The following is a 14,314-nucleotide window of genomic DNA, read 5'->3' as shown; positions in this document are numbered from 1 at the left end:
TGGTACATCTCTGTTTACTTTTTTTTAAGCCTTGGCCCACTTTGACTTTTCTTTCAAAGAAATGTGACCCACTTCCCCTCAGTGTGAACACAGGCACCAGTGAAAGTGAAAAAGATGTGACGGCAACAAAGTAGAACTTGAGAAATCTCTACAGACCTACACACACAAGTTAACATAATGTAAGAGTTTAGTCTCCTGCTGAGGGATCTGTCGTTAACATCCACAATACCCACCCCCTTGTGTCCCAGAAAGCATTGTGGTAGTTCCTCTCCACAGATCCTCAATCAATTCCAAAATATTCTACTTTAACTCACTTTTCTTCTTATATTGCCGTTAGCAATAAAAAAACAACCGATCTCCTCTTTTTGAAACTTCGGCCACTATGGGCTATGATGTTATTAAATTCACCATTTCACCCGCCGAGATATGACAACATGACGACCCCACCTGCGGCAGCTTTACGATAGATTTTACAGCACATTGCAAATAATAGCTATCAGGTTTGAGATTAAACCAGTTTATCTCAATAAGTAAAGAAACAACAGTATTTGGACAGGATATTGAAAGTGAGGGCACCCAAAGTGTCTCCATTATCATCTATCTATCCACGCAGCCAGTGGCTCTACTAATCTAATGCACATTTGGGTAATCATTTCAGCAGTTATTCTACGAGTGTCTTCACTTCCAAATAGGGAGTTTAGATAATAACAGATAATTGCATTAAAGTGTTAATGTTCAAAACCTGTCTGTGATACCTTGTGGTCTCCATTGAAAAACTGCCTTGAGCAGATTTTCCGCTGATATTGCTGTACTGTACAAAATGTGAGCAATTTAGCTAATAAGTAAAATATCATCATAAGCTATTGAAATGAAATTGCTAATCAGTAAAAAAAAACATCATAAACTATCAAGATTATATCCAAAACTATGAAAATAAGACTGATATGTTCCTTTAATTCTGATGAGTTAACAAAGTCAATGTTAATGGTGGTGACGGCCTAGTGGTCTAGTGGTTTGTCTTCCAAACAGAACATCAGATGGTTGTGAGATCAATACCAGGCTGCTACCATCGTACCCCTGAGCAAGGCACTTAACCCTGAGTTTCTCCAGGGAGACTGTCCCTGTAGTTAGTCCACTGTAAGTTACTCTGGATAAGAGTGTCTGCTAAATGACCTGTAATTAATTAATGCTTGTTAATGCTTTAGCTTGTTTGCAGACCTGAAACACCTCTCATATCTTTGATTTTGTTCATGGATTTATGAAGTGAAATTAAATTCAGTGTCATTAACATCCCTGTCCAGGGTGAATACTGCCTCTCACCCTATGTGAACCGGGGTAGGATAGAATGACACTTACTTCCTTTGAACTATTTTTGGCACATGCTATGAAACACCATTACAAATGCCAATGGTTACATTGGCTTTGTACCATGTAAAATGTCTTTACTACCCACATGCCAATCTATATATAGCGTGTGTATTCCTGAGTTCAATGAATTAGAGTTCATGTCAGGTGAGGTAGGGGAGCAAACTCAAATATGTTAAATGGAATATCTTTTGAGTTTTGGGCAGGAAGTTAGACAAACAAGAACAAGAACAAGGACACTGATGTGTTTCAGCTCTGGGAGACATTTATTGGTGTGACCCAGGAGCCAACCAGCTGATCATCAACACATCATCATCAAATACTAGTAAGAAACATATTAGCAATAAAATGTAAGTCATAAGAAGAAATATATATTATATTCTGTTCTTGCAACAATACAGATAAATGATCAATTGATTTACACATTAACAATAGAACATGCATGTTATGTAGCCTGTAGATGTAAACTCATTATGTGCAGAACCTCCCTAGAGAATCCAAATACCTATACAATAACAATCACAGCTTCAAAAGATAAATACTATGTAAGAAAAGTAGTGGTTGGAAAAAATATATTGCATTCTTTTATTGCATCAACCAGATAAGTGACTAATTGAAATACACACTAACAATAAGAATATGTGACGTTTTAATAAAATAAGATGATATGATGTCTTTTTATGACTTTTTCAAAACGTACCATACTATACATTTTTTGAATGTCATTTGTATGACCTTCTATACTATTACTTTTGTTATTGCATTATGGTATAGTATACCATGACATTTTTTGACGACTTTATGACGTAGCTACTACACTGACTTTAATATGGCATTTTTATGAAATAGCCTTTTAGCACCTGATCCTCTTCCTCTTAAACATCAGACAGTTGTCTTGACTACTACCTTTAAACGTGTCATCAGAAAACCTTTGCATATTCTGTCTTGTGACACCATTGTTAGCAGAGCGTTTGTCAACTCTCCCATATTCGCTTCTAGGCAATTGAGTGATTTGAGAGACGGACTTTTAAAGACAGATCTCTATGTTAGGCCTACACATTTGTTAAGCTCTCTCTCCCCGGGACACTTTCCTTGTTTGAACTGTGTGGAACTGCTGACCATGGAGTTCTGGGTATTGAGGTATTGAGGCTGTTGAGTGACTGTTGAATGGAGGAGCCAGGGGAAGGAAACTTCTCCAAGGAGAGGCCTATTGGACCACTTAAAGACTAAATGTCCTGAAGGCTTTAATAATAAATTATTGCTGTCTTGTTTTTTATTTAATAGATATGGGTATTATTGATGTGTCTGTATTTTCTAAGGAGGTTCTGCACATGAGGAGTCTACATATGTAGACAATGGACAGATGAATAAATAATAAATATTGGTAGTTGCAGCTTTAATAAATGTATTTGAGGTTCTTGTACTTTTTACTCTGCTACATTTATCTGGCAGCTTTAGTTACTTTGAAATGGAATCAATAAATAATGTATCATGTATTAATATAGGATAGGAAAAAAACTTTAATGATCCCTTGGTGAAATTCACAAGCTAACTGGCAGTATAAAAAGTAAAGAAATAAGGTCTTCCTTTACCAGCTGGAACATTACAGTGATGAACACATTAGTGCATCAATAATTATAAATCAATAATCTAGCATATTTTATTTTGAAATAAGCCATTGTGCAGAATAAATATTTAAAATAACTTTTATACTGTAACTTAAGTAGGTTTTGAATGCACAACCTATATTTGTAACAAAATATTTATACACGGTGGTATTACTACTTTTATTTTATAAAAAGTACTTTGTCCACCACTGAGTATGTCATTAAAAGTCATATTATTATTATTATTATTATTAATTAATTATTAATTAGGATAATATGTCATAAGAAAGTCATAAAATATCATAACAGTATTCCATAATAAAGTCTTAGTAGCCTATAGTATGACAACAAAAGTTATAAACAGTCATAATATAGTATACCATAAAAAAGTAATAGTAAAGTATGTCAACAAAGAAACGGAATATAATATGCCATTCAAAAGTCATAAAACATTTTTTAGCAAAAAGTAGATTTTGATGGTAATGCTTTTAAAATGTTACTTAAGTACAATTTTTAATGCAAGTCTTTTACTTAGTATTTCTGAACTGTGGTACTACGACTGAGTACTTCTTCAACCTCTGCTTACCAGATAAACCATGTGTACACTGAACCCTTAATTAACCCATTTCTTCACACGACTCACCATCATTTTGAATGATGACACTGACATGCCGACTTCCAAAGGAGCAACGACCCCTGACCTCACAGACATTTGCTGCTGAGTCCTCGGTTTCTGGCTCTTCAAATACCAAATATCTTCCCAGGGAAACAACCTCTTACTGTGGACTGATGGTGTCTACAGGAACTCTATTGATTGTAATCACAGAGGACACAAAGTTACATTGATCGTGGCTTATAATGACCGCTTCTCAATTGCAGGGATAACACCCTACCAGAAGAGTCATTGATCACTTTCTAGAAAAGTTCATGTGTGTTTTAAATCGTCTTTGGTAAATGCAGCTATGTCCAGTCCCGTTTTCCATTTGTTCACCGATTGGATCTAATTTCTGAACACTGCAGAGTTGTTTGTGTAACTGAATGGATTTGTGATTTCATGGCGTAGTTGCCTGCGATCTGAATTAATAACATCCACCTGATGAAAGACTACCAAGAGAAAAAGTTAATCACTTTTTGCATAATTATCTATGACAGGTTACTCTACAACAAGACAATTGGGACACACCTACTGACTTTAATTGACAATTTTTGATGATTTGTAACATTCTTTATAAGATTCATAAGATTTTGTTCCCCCGGCTGTTATGAAAATGTAACATGATGAGCCTCCGCCTGCTGCCAGGCCATGTGTTTTTGTCTTGTGTATTTTTAATCCACGACTGAAGCTTCTGGTGTGTGACAACCTCATTTATCAAAAGTTCAGTTTCTGCAGCCATAAAGTAGTTAAAATGTTTTCTTTGAAGTTACAGATTGGGTGTACAAGAAAACAACGAGTGTATAAAACATTGGTTTTTTTAAATTGTCTTTCCAATGAAGTCTTGATAAATGAGGGACCTGGATTAACTACTGTAGCTGTTGTCTGCTGTTAATCCTTATTGTGTTGAGCGGAAAGCATAAATGATGCTCTCTTCTGCTATCTCAATACAAACATGAGACTGGAGCTCACTGGAATGGCAATTATCCACATTGTCAGTTTGACAGGTTTTTTGGTGAGTTTTTCCTTTTCTTCTTAGAGACCTATTGCTGGGTTGAAAACCATGGCTGTTGTAAGTCTGTAAAATCCATTGAGTTGTTGTGAGTGTGATATTGGGCTACAACTAACGATTATATTCCCTGTCCATTAATCTGTCAATTTCTTTCTCGATTTGTTATTTGGTCTATAAAATGTGAGGAAATAGGGAAATGTCGATCAGTGTTTCCAAAAGATGACGTCCTCAAATGTCTTACCAAATGTATTCAGTTTACTGACGAGTAAAGAAACCAGAAAATATCTGGGAATTTGAACAGTACTTAAACCAAAATAGGTGCCGAATAGTTTTATATATATATAAATAAACTTGACTTGTTTGAACCGTTATCAATTAGCACTTAAATTGTGCTTAAAATCTTATATAATCTAAGTACTGAAGGCTTTTTTCAGTGGATCATGTCAAAAAGTAATCACAGAATTCATAAATCATAATGAACAAACGTTAAAGAAAATCAAATATGTTCAATTTCTATTTACCCTTTTTTTTATTTCAGAGTAATTTATCAGCAAAATGATACATTACAAACCTCATGGAAATAATTAAAGACACTTTGTATTTACAGGCTCAGTAGTACCATATAGTAAACATTATACAATTATGACTTATAGTATGATAGAAATGAATCATTGTGTGTTCTTTGTCATGTGTGATGGCACATGAAAAGGGTTCAGCTGCAGTCTTAGCACAGTGGCAGATGTCATGCTAATGGCTGCCTGTGGTTCCTGGATCCACGGCATGGCACTGATATATCAACAGGGAGCGAGGAGCAAGCCCCCTGCTGGAAGGAATCTCAGCCACTTTAAATGTTCAAAGCAAACTTGGGAGGAGCGAGAACGCCTGTGGAGATGGGATCTCTCAGTAGGAACTCTCATCTGGGTTGTGCTAATAAACCGTATGAAGATCACATGATATATCATATTTTTAAAAAGCCTTAAAATGAAGTCAGTAAGTTAAGTCATTGTTTAATCAAAGAAAATCTAATGTAGTGTCCTCATATTTGTAATTACATTGTTCAACAATGAGCCTTCGTCATCCTTCTAAGTGTTACAAGAGGACAAGCATGATCTGTAACTACATCCAAAAAAATCTTTAAGTAGCTTTTAATGACTAAAATCACAGCTGTTACATTTATCTTTTAATTAATTATTGTCTGCTGTAAATTCTTTGTTATGGCATTGGGATGTATCAGGTTTAGTATAAACATAGCTGAAGTGTGAGCCGCTGCAGAACCATTTGTCACGCCAGAAAATAAAGTTATAAAGGAGGAACCTAAGTAGACCCCGAAGCCTTATTTCATCCGTCCTGCACAGCGAGGTACCACCGCTAACAAGCATGTTGGCTATAGTTCTGTGACTGCAGAGAGAGGTGACGCCGCCATTTTCCTCTCAATTACTGGAGGAGGAATCTCCCTGGTGTGCAACATGAATGAGTGTGGGCGCGGCTTTATTGTGGATGAATATATCAGTGAGGGTCCATGGCATTCAAATTCACAGGGCTTAACAGTGTGGGTGATGGACAGAGGAGAGCGGTGGAGAAGACATGCTCAAATTAAGGGCTGGAATGGGAAACAAGGTCATCAGACCAGCCTGGCATAACAAACATACATCACATGCAGAGTGAAACATAAGCCTATTCTAAGTTAAGGCTTCCCACATCAGTGACTTGAATGACAACTATATCTGTGACTAGACGCCCTCTCATGGCGCTGTATGTTTAAATATGGTAACCGGCGTGATATTGATTCACTAATCATCAACAAAGTTAAATTAATTCCAACTGCTTCTGAAAATATTCCACTTGGGAAATAAGCCATGAAGCCGAAATAGAACCCAGTCGAGCGTGAACTATACAAAGAATGAGTCATTTGAACTAATTATTCACGCACACACACACACACACACACACACACACACACACACACACACACATATATATGCCACTCACTTTGCTCAAGCTATTGTTTGGAGACAAGGAGACTTTTTTAAAGTCTGGATGAGCATTTGCGAGCCTGTTAGTTCAATCAAGCATTAAGTTGGCCAATGCCGATTTCGTTTAACACCCTGTTGTTGTCTGACTGTCTGCCACATAGTTTCATAGCAGGCCCATCAGCCCTGCATCATTAGCTAAAATACTTTCTCTATAAAGAAAAAATAAACGCAGGAGACCAATTCTCAATTCGTATGTTGCATTAAACCACAAGCAAGTCTCAAAGTGAAGTTACCTGTAATTACTTAATTGAGTTTTGAAGAATTCTCTGCTTAGGTAAGTAAGTATTTGACTGAATTTAAACAGTCTTGACTGACTGGCCTGTCCGTGACTTTCGACCAGCTGAAAGAATCTAAGGAGAAGATTAATTCCATAATCTCTCAATATATTTTTCAGCACCGATGGTTACATGGATATCCGATCTTACTAAACACGATCTGATCTGGTTTCAATTTAAACAGTATATGCATCAACACATTTTGTGAGACTTGCCATTTTAAAACATAATTAATACAATAAAAGTCTTTCGTAGAGCTCATGCAACCACAAACTCTTCCATGTGGGAATCTCTGTTGATAGCAAATGCCCCTACTGCTCACATGCAGCAGAAGATAACTTTCTTGCCTTCTGGCTCCACACACGGCTTTAATCAAACTAAATCATGCATCAAACACTGGCTGAATCTGTTAATAGGGCACTCCACTACACAAAAAACTTACAAACAAAATCTAAAAATACAAGACAATGTGCTTGTTGCTTGTAAAGATGGTGTTGTCGGTCCTGTTCCCCCTCGTTTTTCGTTGCTGTCATGTCACACAATTCATTTTTCGTCTCATGTTTATGTTGTACTGTATTGTTAGTGTCTTCTTGTTTACGTACTAAAAATAATACCCCTTTTTTAGGCTTTTGCATTAACAACTGAACTAATCAAGAGAATGGGAACAGGATCTGCATACAAATGTAGTTATCCATTGCCATAATTACTATTTTTCCAACATTTATCATGCATTAATAGTGTCAAACTCAGGAAGTCACATGACACAAAATAGTTTCTTGTTAACAATTCCTTAAAAGTTAGAATTTTACCAAACAATCCTTATTGATAGGGGGCAGTAAGAGTATACTTTAAATTACTTTTAAAGAGTTATGCATTGTCTAAAAACATGGCACATGGCAGTAATTGCAGAAACAATTGTCATGTTAATTAACAGCAACACATACAGCGTGATCTCTGTTTTTAAGGTATGGAAAATCAAAACAACCTTTTTTTCGGTCACGTGATAAGCTCTACATCTCAAGAGTAAAATTAATTAGTTCCATACATCGTCCCTGAGCGAATGGAGAGAAAACTACAGTCTGTACAAATAATGTTTGCACTAATACATCACACATCATACTGAAATGTACTGACATTATACTGTGTGCTTTGTCATTTTTGTTGATATATATCTACAGAAATCGGTATCATAGTGTGGCAGTGTCTCAGCCATAACACACACACACACATTTATCACCTGACTCACACAAGCTTAAGAGGCTATTGAGATACAGTATTTAAATGGCAGTTGAGAAGGCTAACAAAGGTGTACAGATTAAGTTAGCACCAGTTGTGTTAAGTTACAAACAAACATAATACAATAATACTCAAACAATCACATGAATCACTTCATTTTAGCAAACTATTTAGAATAGTCCATTTCCAAAACACTGTACAGGTATTTTTGCAGAAAAACATCTGAATTTCAATATTCAGAAACAATATTATATTGAGCATCAAGTCTATAAAAGCTTATGGGCACGGTCACACATGCGCAAGGTAGGCAAGGTGATATTCGCCTGAAAGTTCACCAAAGTTAAACATAACGCAAACACCGGAAGCAAATGTTTTTTTTGCGCCTTCGCTCACGTAGAATAGAAGTGAACAGAAGGCAAATGCTAATTTTGCACATGTCTGACCACGGCCTTATTCTTTTATGAGGCAATCCTTCTTTAAAGAAGGACAGAAGTACGACATTTTTCAGCCTTTCTGTAAGAGCAGAAGTCGCTCACAAATAGTGGGTATCACATTTTAGATTTCAGCTGTTCAAATGTTGCTACAAAATGTCGGCATCCACTTTTCAGATACCGATTGGTGTCGTAAAAAGTCGTTTTGATATCACCTTTCCTCTTCCTCCAAATGAAACACAGATTGGCAATTTTCTGTCACAGTAGGAAAAACTATTTTGAGCTCTGACCTTTCAACACTGCTGCTGCCTGAACAGCCCCGGGGAGCAATTGTCCTTCTCATCAGCTGTACAATATCTAATGTGTTCCATTAAAATGATTGTTTTACACAGCAATACACTCCAGACCTCATACCGGCGTGGTCCTTCTGTTCCCTCCATCTTTCTGATCTTTCTGGAAGCAGTTGTGGACTTGTAAAAACCCTGAGTCCCTCTCTGGACTGTAGGGCCCTGCAGTCGCGCCCTTCAGGGTGTCTCTACTGAGGGCGTACAGGGATATATCCCCCATTGGCAAACCCATCCCTAAACCTCCTCCTCCACCACTTCCTCCACCGATCTTCATCCCCACTGGAGAGGTGTCGCGGGACGGGTCACTCGAACTGGAGCGCGAACGCCTTCGGCGGTAGCGGTAACTTGGAATGCGAGAGTATGGCGAAGAAGAGGAGGTGGTTTTGATGAAATCGCGTCGGGCTCGGAAACGTGTCTCTTTGTTTTTCTCGATGTATATGTTGACCACGAGAACACCCACTGATTCGGCCACGATGAAGGAGAGGGCCCCAAAGTAAAAGGACCAGCCGTAGTTGTAGTGGTTCTTCTTGTCCTCGTCTTTCTTGTCACTGGGATCTCCGGCGTTGCTAGAGATGTAGACGATGATGCCGATGATGTTGCTCAGGCCTGAAGAATGGAGAGAGGAGGAGAAGAGATGGAGAAGAGAATTTAGAGGGAAGAAAAATTCCTAATGTTTAAAGTAGATGGTAAAGCCTACAGATGACACTACAGCACTGTGAGGCTGATTCAGTTTGAGTTTCACATTCTACACCTCTTTTCATCTATATCTTCATCACATTCAACAACTGAGAAAATCATATTTACAAGTCAGGTCTTTTCCTTAATGAGTGATAGAATCCTCTTAAAAGGTTCAATGTATAAGATATGCCAGAATTTAAACTTAAATATTAAAACAATTATCTAACATTATGAGTGTGAAGAGGTTACAGTGTTGACTTTATGTCAAAGAAGTCTGTGTGTTGTGTTGTAGAGATATCTACTGAAGTTAGCATGCTAACAGCTAGCTGCGCTCCATCCAGTCTTGTAATACCACTTGTTCCTCTAGAGGTGATAGTGAGTCACTGTAGCTCCAGTCTGCCCTCAGACCAGAGAGAGACGACGTACAGCTGTCTGACTCGCTTGTAAATATTACAGCCATATTCCGTTTATAGTTTCTTTATTGGATTACATTCAAAGTGGCAGAAACGAGAAAACGACCCGACCCCTCGCTTTGTCCTCAGTTGTAGTTGTTCAGCAGCCCCGGGCTCGGCCGACCTCTCTCCTCCCCCAGCGGGCTGCTCTCATGCCTGCCCCGCTGACGGGAAGATGAGACGAATATGCGGGTTGTGTAATAGTTTCTGACACTTTGAATTTTGTCCAACAAACAAACTAACGTAACGTTACTCGGACTGCAACGCCCGGTTAACATTAGTGCCTCAGTAAACACAGATGGATCAGGCCCACGTGAAGATTATAACATAGCAGTGTTTTTTGACTGGCTCTCATTGTTTCAGAAGTTTAGTCGAATTATGCGCATTCTTGCCCTACTGACTGACTGAAAGGCATTACAAAGGAGTAAATGCAATACATGGACAATCGTATGGACCCAGAGAGGTGAAATACTGCCCCCTATTTCTTTAGATCAGGTAGCTCAGTATTACACATTGAAAAATGAGATATTATCCAGAAGATGGAATTGGAATATTCACACCTTTCCTTCAGATTTTTTGTGTTATGTAAAAACAACAAAATATACCATAGAGAAAAGTGTTGCACATGTATTGTAAATATAAGAACATTTAGGGTGAAAGGAAGACGCTCTTGTGTGTATGTCTTCTTCTTCTGTCCTCTTTGTTTTCTTTCTTTCTGAGGCACAGAATCTATTTGTTGTCGCACCAGTTTGTGTGTTTATCTGTAGTGCACTGCCGTCTCATCCTACCTGCAGCCACAAACAGGATGCCAGCACTGAGCAGGATGATGTTCTTGTTGTTGTAGATGCGTCCAACCCCGACACACAGGCCACCCAACATCAGCAGAGCGTTGCTGAGAATGGGGAATAGGCTTGATGCACGCACTATACCTGTTCATAGGAGACAGTGAAGCCTTATTGTTAATACGAATGAAGAAACACTTTAAATAAATAATAATAATAAATATTCCCGTACAAACTGCATTCTTAATTATGTTTTGAGGGAAACTATGAGGGATTTAAACAGTTTTAAACACGTGGTTGACTTTGTAAATTGGAACAAAACAAAACGCAACAAAACTACTTTGTTAGGTTTACTAAAACATCATGCATTTTGGACATAAATATTAATAAATCAACATGACTTTTGGTTTCACACTGGACACGGGAGCTTTGTCCTCGGTGGAAGTCACGTTGTCTGTTTGACCCATCCATCCACCCCAAACTCCTGGCTGTTCTGGCCTCCTGGCAAATCCAACAATCACTCGTCTTTTAGCTATGGAGGTAAATAACTCAGAGGTAAATATCTGCATCTTTGGTTGCTAAATGCTCAATTACGATCTTACTCATTTTGGCCGTCTGCTGCGGCAGGTAGTATATTGTATACTTTATCCGAGCTTTTTCGCTGTAACAGCTGATGGAAAAGAGGTGGATGAGAGCGTTGAGAGTGAACAAAAACAGTACAGTTGCAGGCTCTAAAGCAATAAGCTAAAAAACACTAAAATGTCTGATGATGATGATGTGGGTTACACACTACGAGAAACGCCTTCAACATAGTCATATAATCCTATGAAAATGTTTTTCAATGAGTCGGTGCTCAATTTGTTCACATCAACACAGTACACATTCCTACCAATGGTGTCACACTATTCCACTGATCAACAGGTGGCGTTAACATGATAAGAAAACTGGGAAGAAGAAGACTGCTAGCCAATAATCATGGATGTATACAATGCAGGATCTGCAGAATACTTAAAAAAAAAAAAAAGCTCTATATACGTTTTATGAGGAAAGTGCATTTAACATGTTTCTTACAGCTCAAGGATACACACAATGAGTTTTGATGAGTAACACTGAATGTAAACAGAACTTTTGTATACAAGAAAACTCCACAGGACACTTTTAATTCAAATGCACTGTCTTTCCACAGAACAATTATGTCCAAGTACTCTTCAACAAAGATTATAAGATAAGATAATATGGGTTTTTCTGATCCCATAAACCCTGTGGAGGCAAACTACATCAGAAACTGCCTCTGGTTCAACAAATGAATGCATCCACAGAGACAAAAGCCTGATTATCAGATGTTACCGTCTTTCCATCACACCAACCAAGTGAGTCTATTCATAAGCGCATATTGAAATGAATCATTTTAGACAACAGCAAAGACGGGAACAGCTGCTTAGGGGCTATGGGATATGCAGAGTGAAGCTGATCTGAAATTTCAAGCAAAATGGATATGTGGATTGAGCTGTAATAGCCTAGACCACCCATAGTGTTTAGACAATTTTCAGTGTAACCGATCAGGGTGACAGGTGTTCAACTATCTACCTTGGTCGAATAGGAGATGTGCTCTTATGCCAGTAAAGTTTCAGACCTATTACTCATCAGCACACAACATACTCCATCAACTCCATAGCTCCAATTACTGTCATGACATCAGGCTTTTATGGGAGAGGGATAGAGATGTCATGATACATTAAGTACCCTTGTGAAAACTCCATCACCACTTGAAGAAAAAAGATTAAGGGTTTAAGTGTTTGAAGATGAAGAGGATGCAATGACTTACGTAAGATGTACTCGGAGCTGTCTGTATCGTAGTCGTTATCCCCTGGAAAATGATTGATCCGAAAACAGCTTCCTTTGTTGATACCTGTAGAGAAGCCAAAAGCACACAGAATGTGACTGATGGCAGTAACAGCCTGTGCAGGGAAGAAATGACAAAATACTGTGTCTTTCAAATGGAGCAGGGCATGAGATTCTCCAATTAAGATAGAAAAGGAACTACATATTGACCATGGTAAATGGACTGCATTTATATAGCACTTTTCCATTCTTTGTGGTCACTCAAAGCACTTTACATTCACAGTCAGTGGCTACTGTACAAGGTACACACACACACACACACACACACACACACACACACACACACACACACCATCAGGAGCAATTCAGGGTTCAGTATCTTGCCCAAGGACACTTTGACATACTGACTGCAGGGGCTGGGGATCAAACCACCGACCCTCTGACCACTGGACGACCTCTCGACCTCCTGAGCCTCAGCCTCCCCACCACCATCCACTGAATCAATGTGCAGCTTTTAGGAGCATGAGACAAATAAGTTACACACATATTTTTTTGTAAAAGAATATCTAAACTAGTGCTGAACTGTCTTGTTTTCACCTCTAACCATGTCAGAAAGCATTTCAGGACAGGGTGTTGTGGATCTGAGATTCTGAAGTTCTCAAGCCCTCAGGCACCTTCTATTCAGAGACCCAGTCTCTTCACCGAGAAAATCCTTCCTCCACTTTGAAGAGAATAAAACATTGGAGCATTATAAATATTGAAAGGTTAGACTTTGCATTAAAAGTCAGACGTCTGATTTAGCTGCCGCATCCTGTCATTTCTGCCTTTGCTACTGTGTTTGTGGATCTGGAGCTATGCAAGACACACCTGTGGATGTATCAATGGACATACTGTACATCACAGCTTGAATTATCTCATACACTCAATAAACTGTGAAAATGTAACGGCAATGAGCGCTTTGTAATTCTTGTAGCAGAAGGAACTTGTCTGTTGCAATTTCATAATGTGGATGTTAAGATAAAAGGTCATGCTCCTTTATATAAGGAACCAATACCGTAAACAAGTTTTTCCTCATCTGAAAAATCTATTATGTTTACTGAATTTGGACAAATGTATTCACTGCAATAGCAGAATAAAAAAATGTCGGCTTTGCTCATTATTTATGAGGAAGGAAATACATTCAACAGGTGTGTCAGGCTTCAAGCATAACACAATGCATTAACACGGAATATAAACTACTATAATGAATTCACATGGTACATTTAAAGCCACTGTACCGCATGTAACATTAACATTCAGCCTCACTTAAATGTACTGTTGTGTGAGGGAGTGCATACCGTTTGTTGTGAGCTGTGTTGTGGCTTCAAAATCTAAATCAATGTGAAAATTAGCTGATTAGTTGCAATCACAGACTTGTGGTAGACAGCTCTTCTAGATGAATTACAAATGTTGGGTACGGACATGGATTCACCATATTTGTAAGGCCATAAGGATACACATAATGTGTTTTGATGAGAAACAAAGCAGTGGTTGTTTACACAAGGCACCTTTAACATGTTTCTTACTTAATATTGCATTAACATTTCAATGTCAAGTTTGTCT

The 14,314-nt window shown here is 38.2% G+C and overlaps 1 protein-coding gene across 1 annotated transcript in view; it reads right to left on the bottom strand.

The window, feature by feature from the left end:
- Nucleotides 1-6,192: 6,192 nt before the first annotated feature.
- Nucleotides 6,193-14,314, bottom strand: part of LOC115014282 (voltage-dependent calcium channel gamma-4 subunit-like) — a 12,701-nt gene continuing 4,579 nt past the window's right edge. The window contains exons 2-4 of the mRNA XM_029441009.1: nt 12,696-12,779; nt 10,877-11,017; nt 6,193-9,564 (exon numbers count right to left, since the gene is read on the bottom strand). Coding sequence (XP_029296869.1) covers nt 9,020-9,564; nt 10,877-11,017; nt 12,696-12,779 — 770 coding nt within the window. The 3' untranslated portion in view covers nt 6,193-9,019. The remainder of the gene's footprint in view (nt 9,565-10,876; nt 11,018-12,695; nt 12,780-14,314) is intronic.

Source organism: Cottoperca gobio, chromosome 1, assembly GCF_900634415.1.
Source record: "Cottoperca gobio chromosome 1, fCotGob3.1, whole genome shotgun sequence".
Lineage (NCBI taxonomy): Eukaryota > Metazoa > Chordata > Actinopteri > Perciformes > Bovichtidae > Cottoperca > Cottoperca gobio.
Note: the sequence above shows the minus strand (reverse complement) of the source record. Positions and strands in the feature narration are given on the sequence as shown.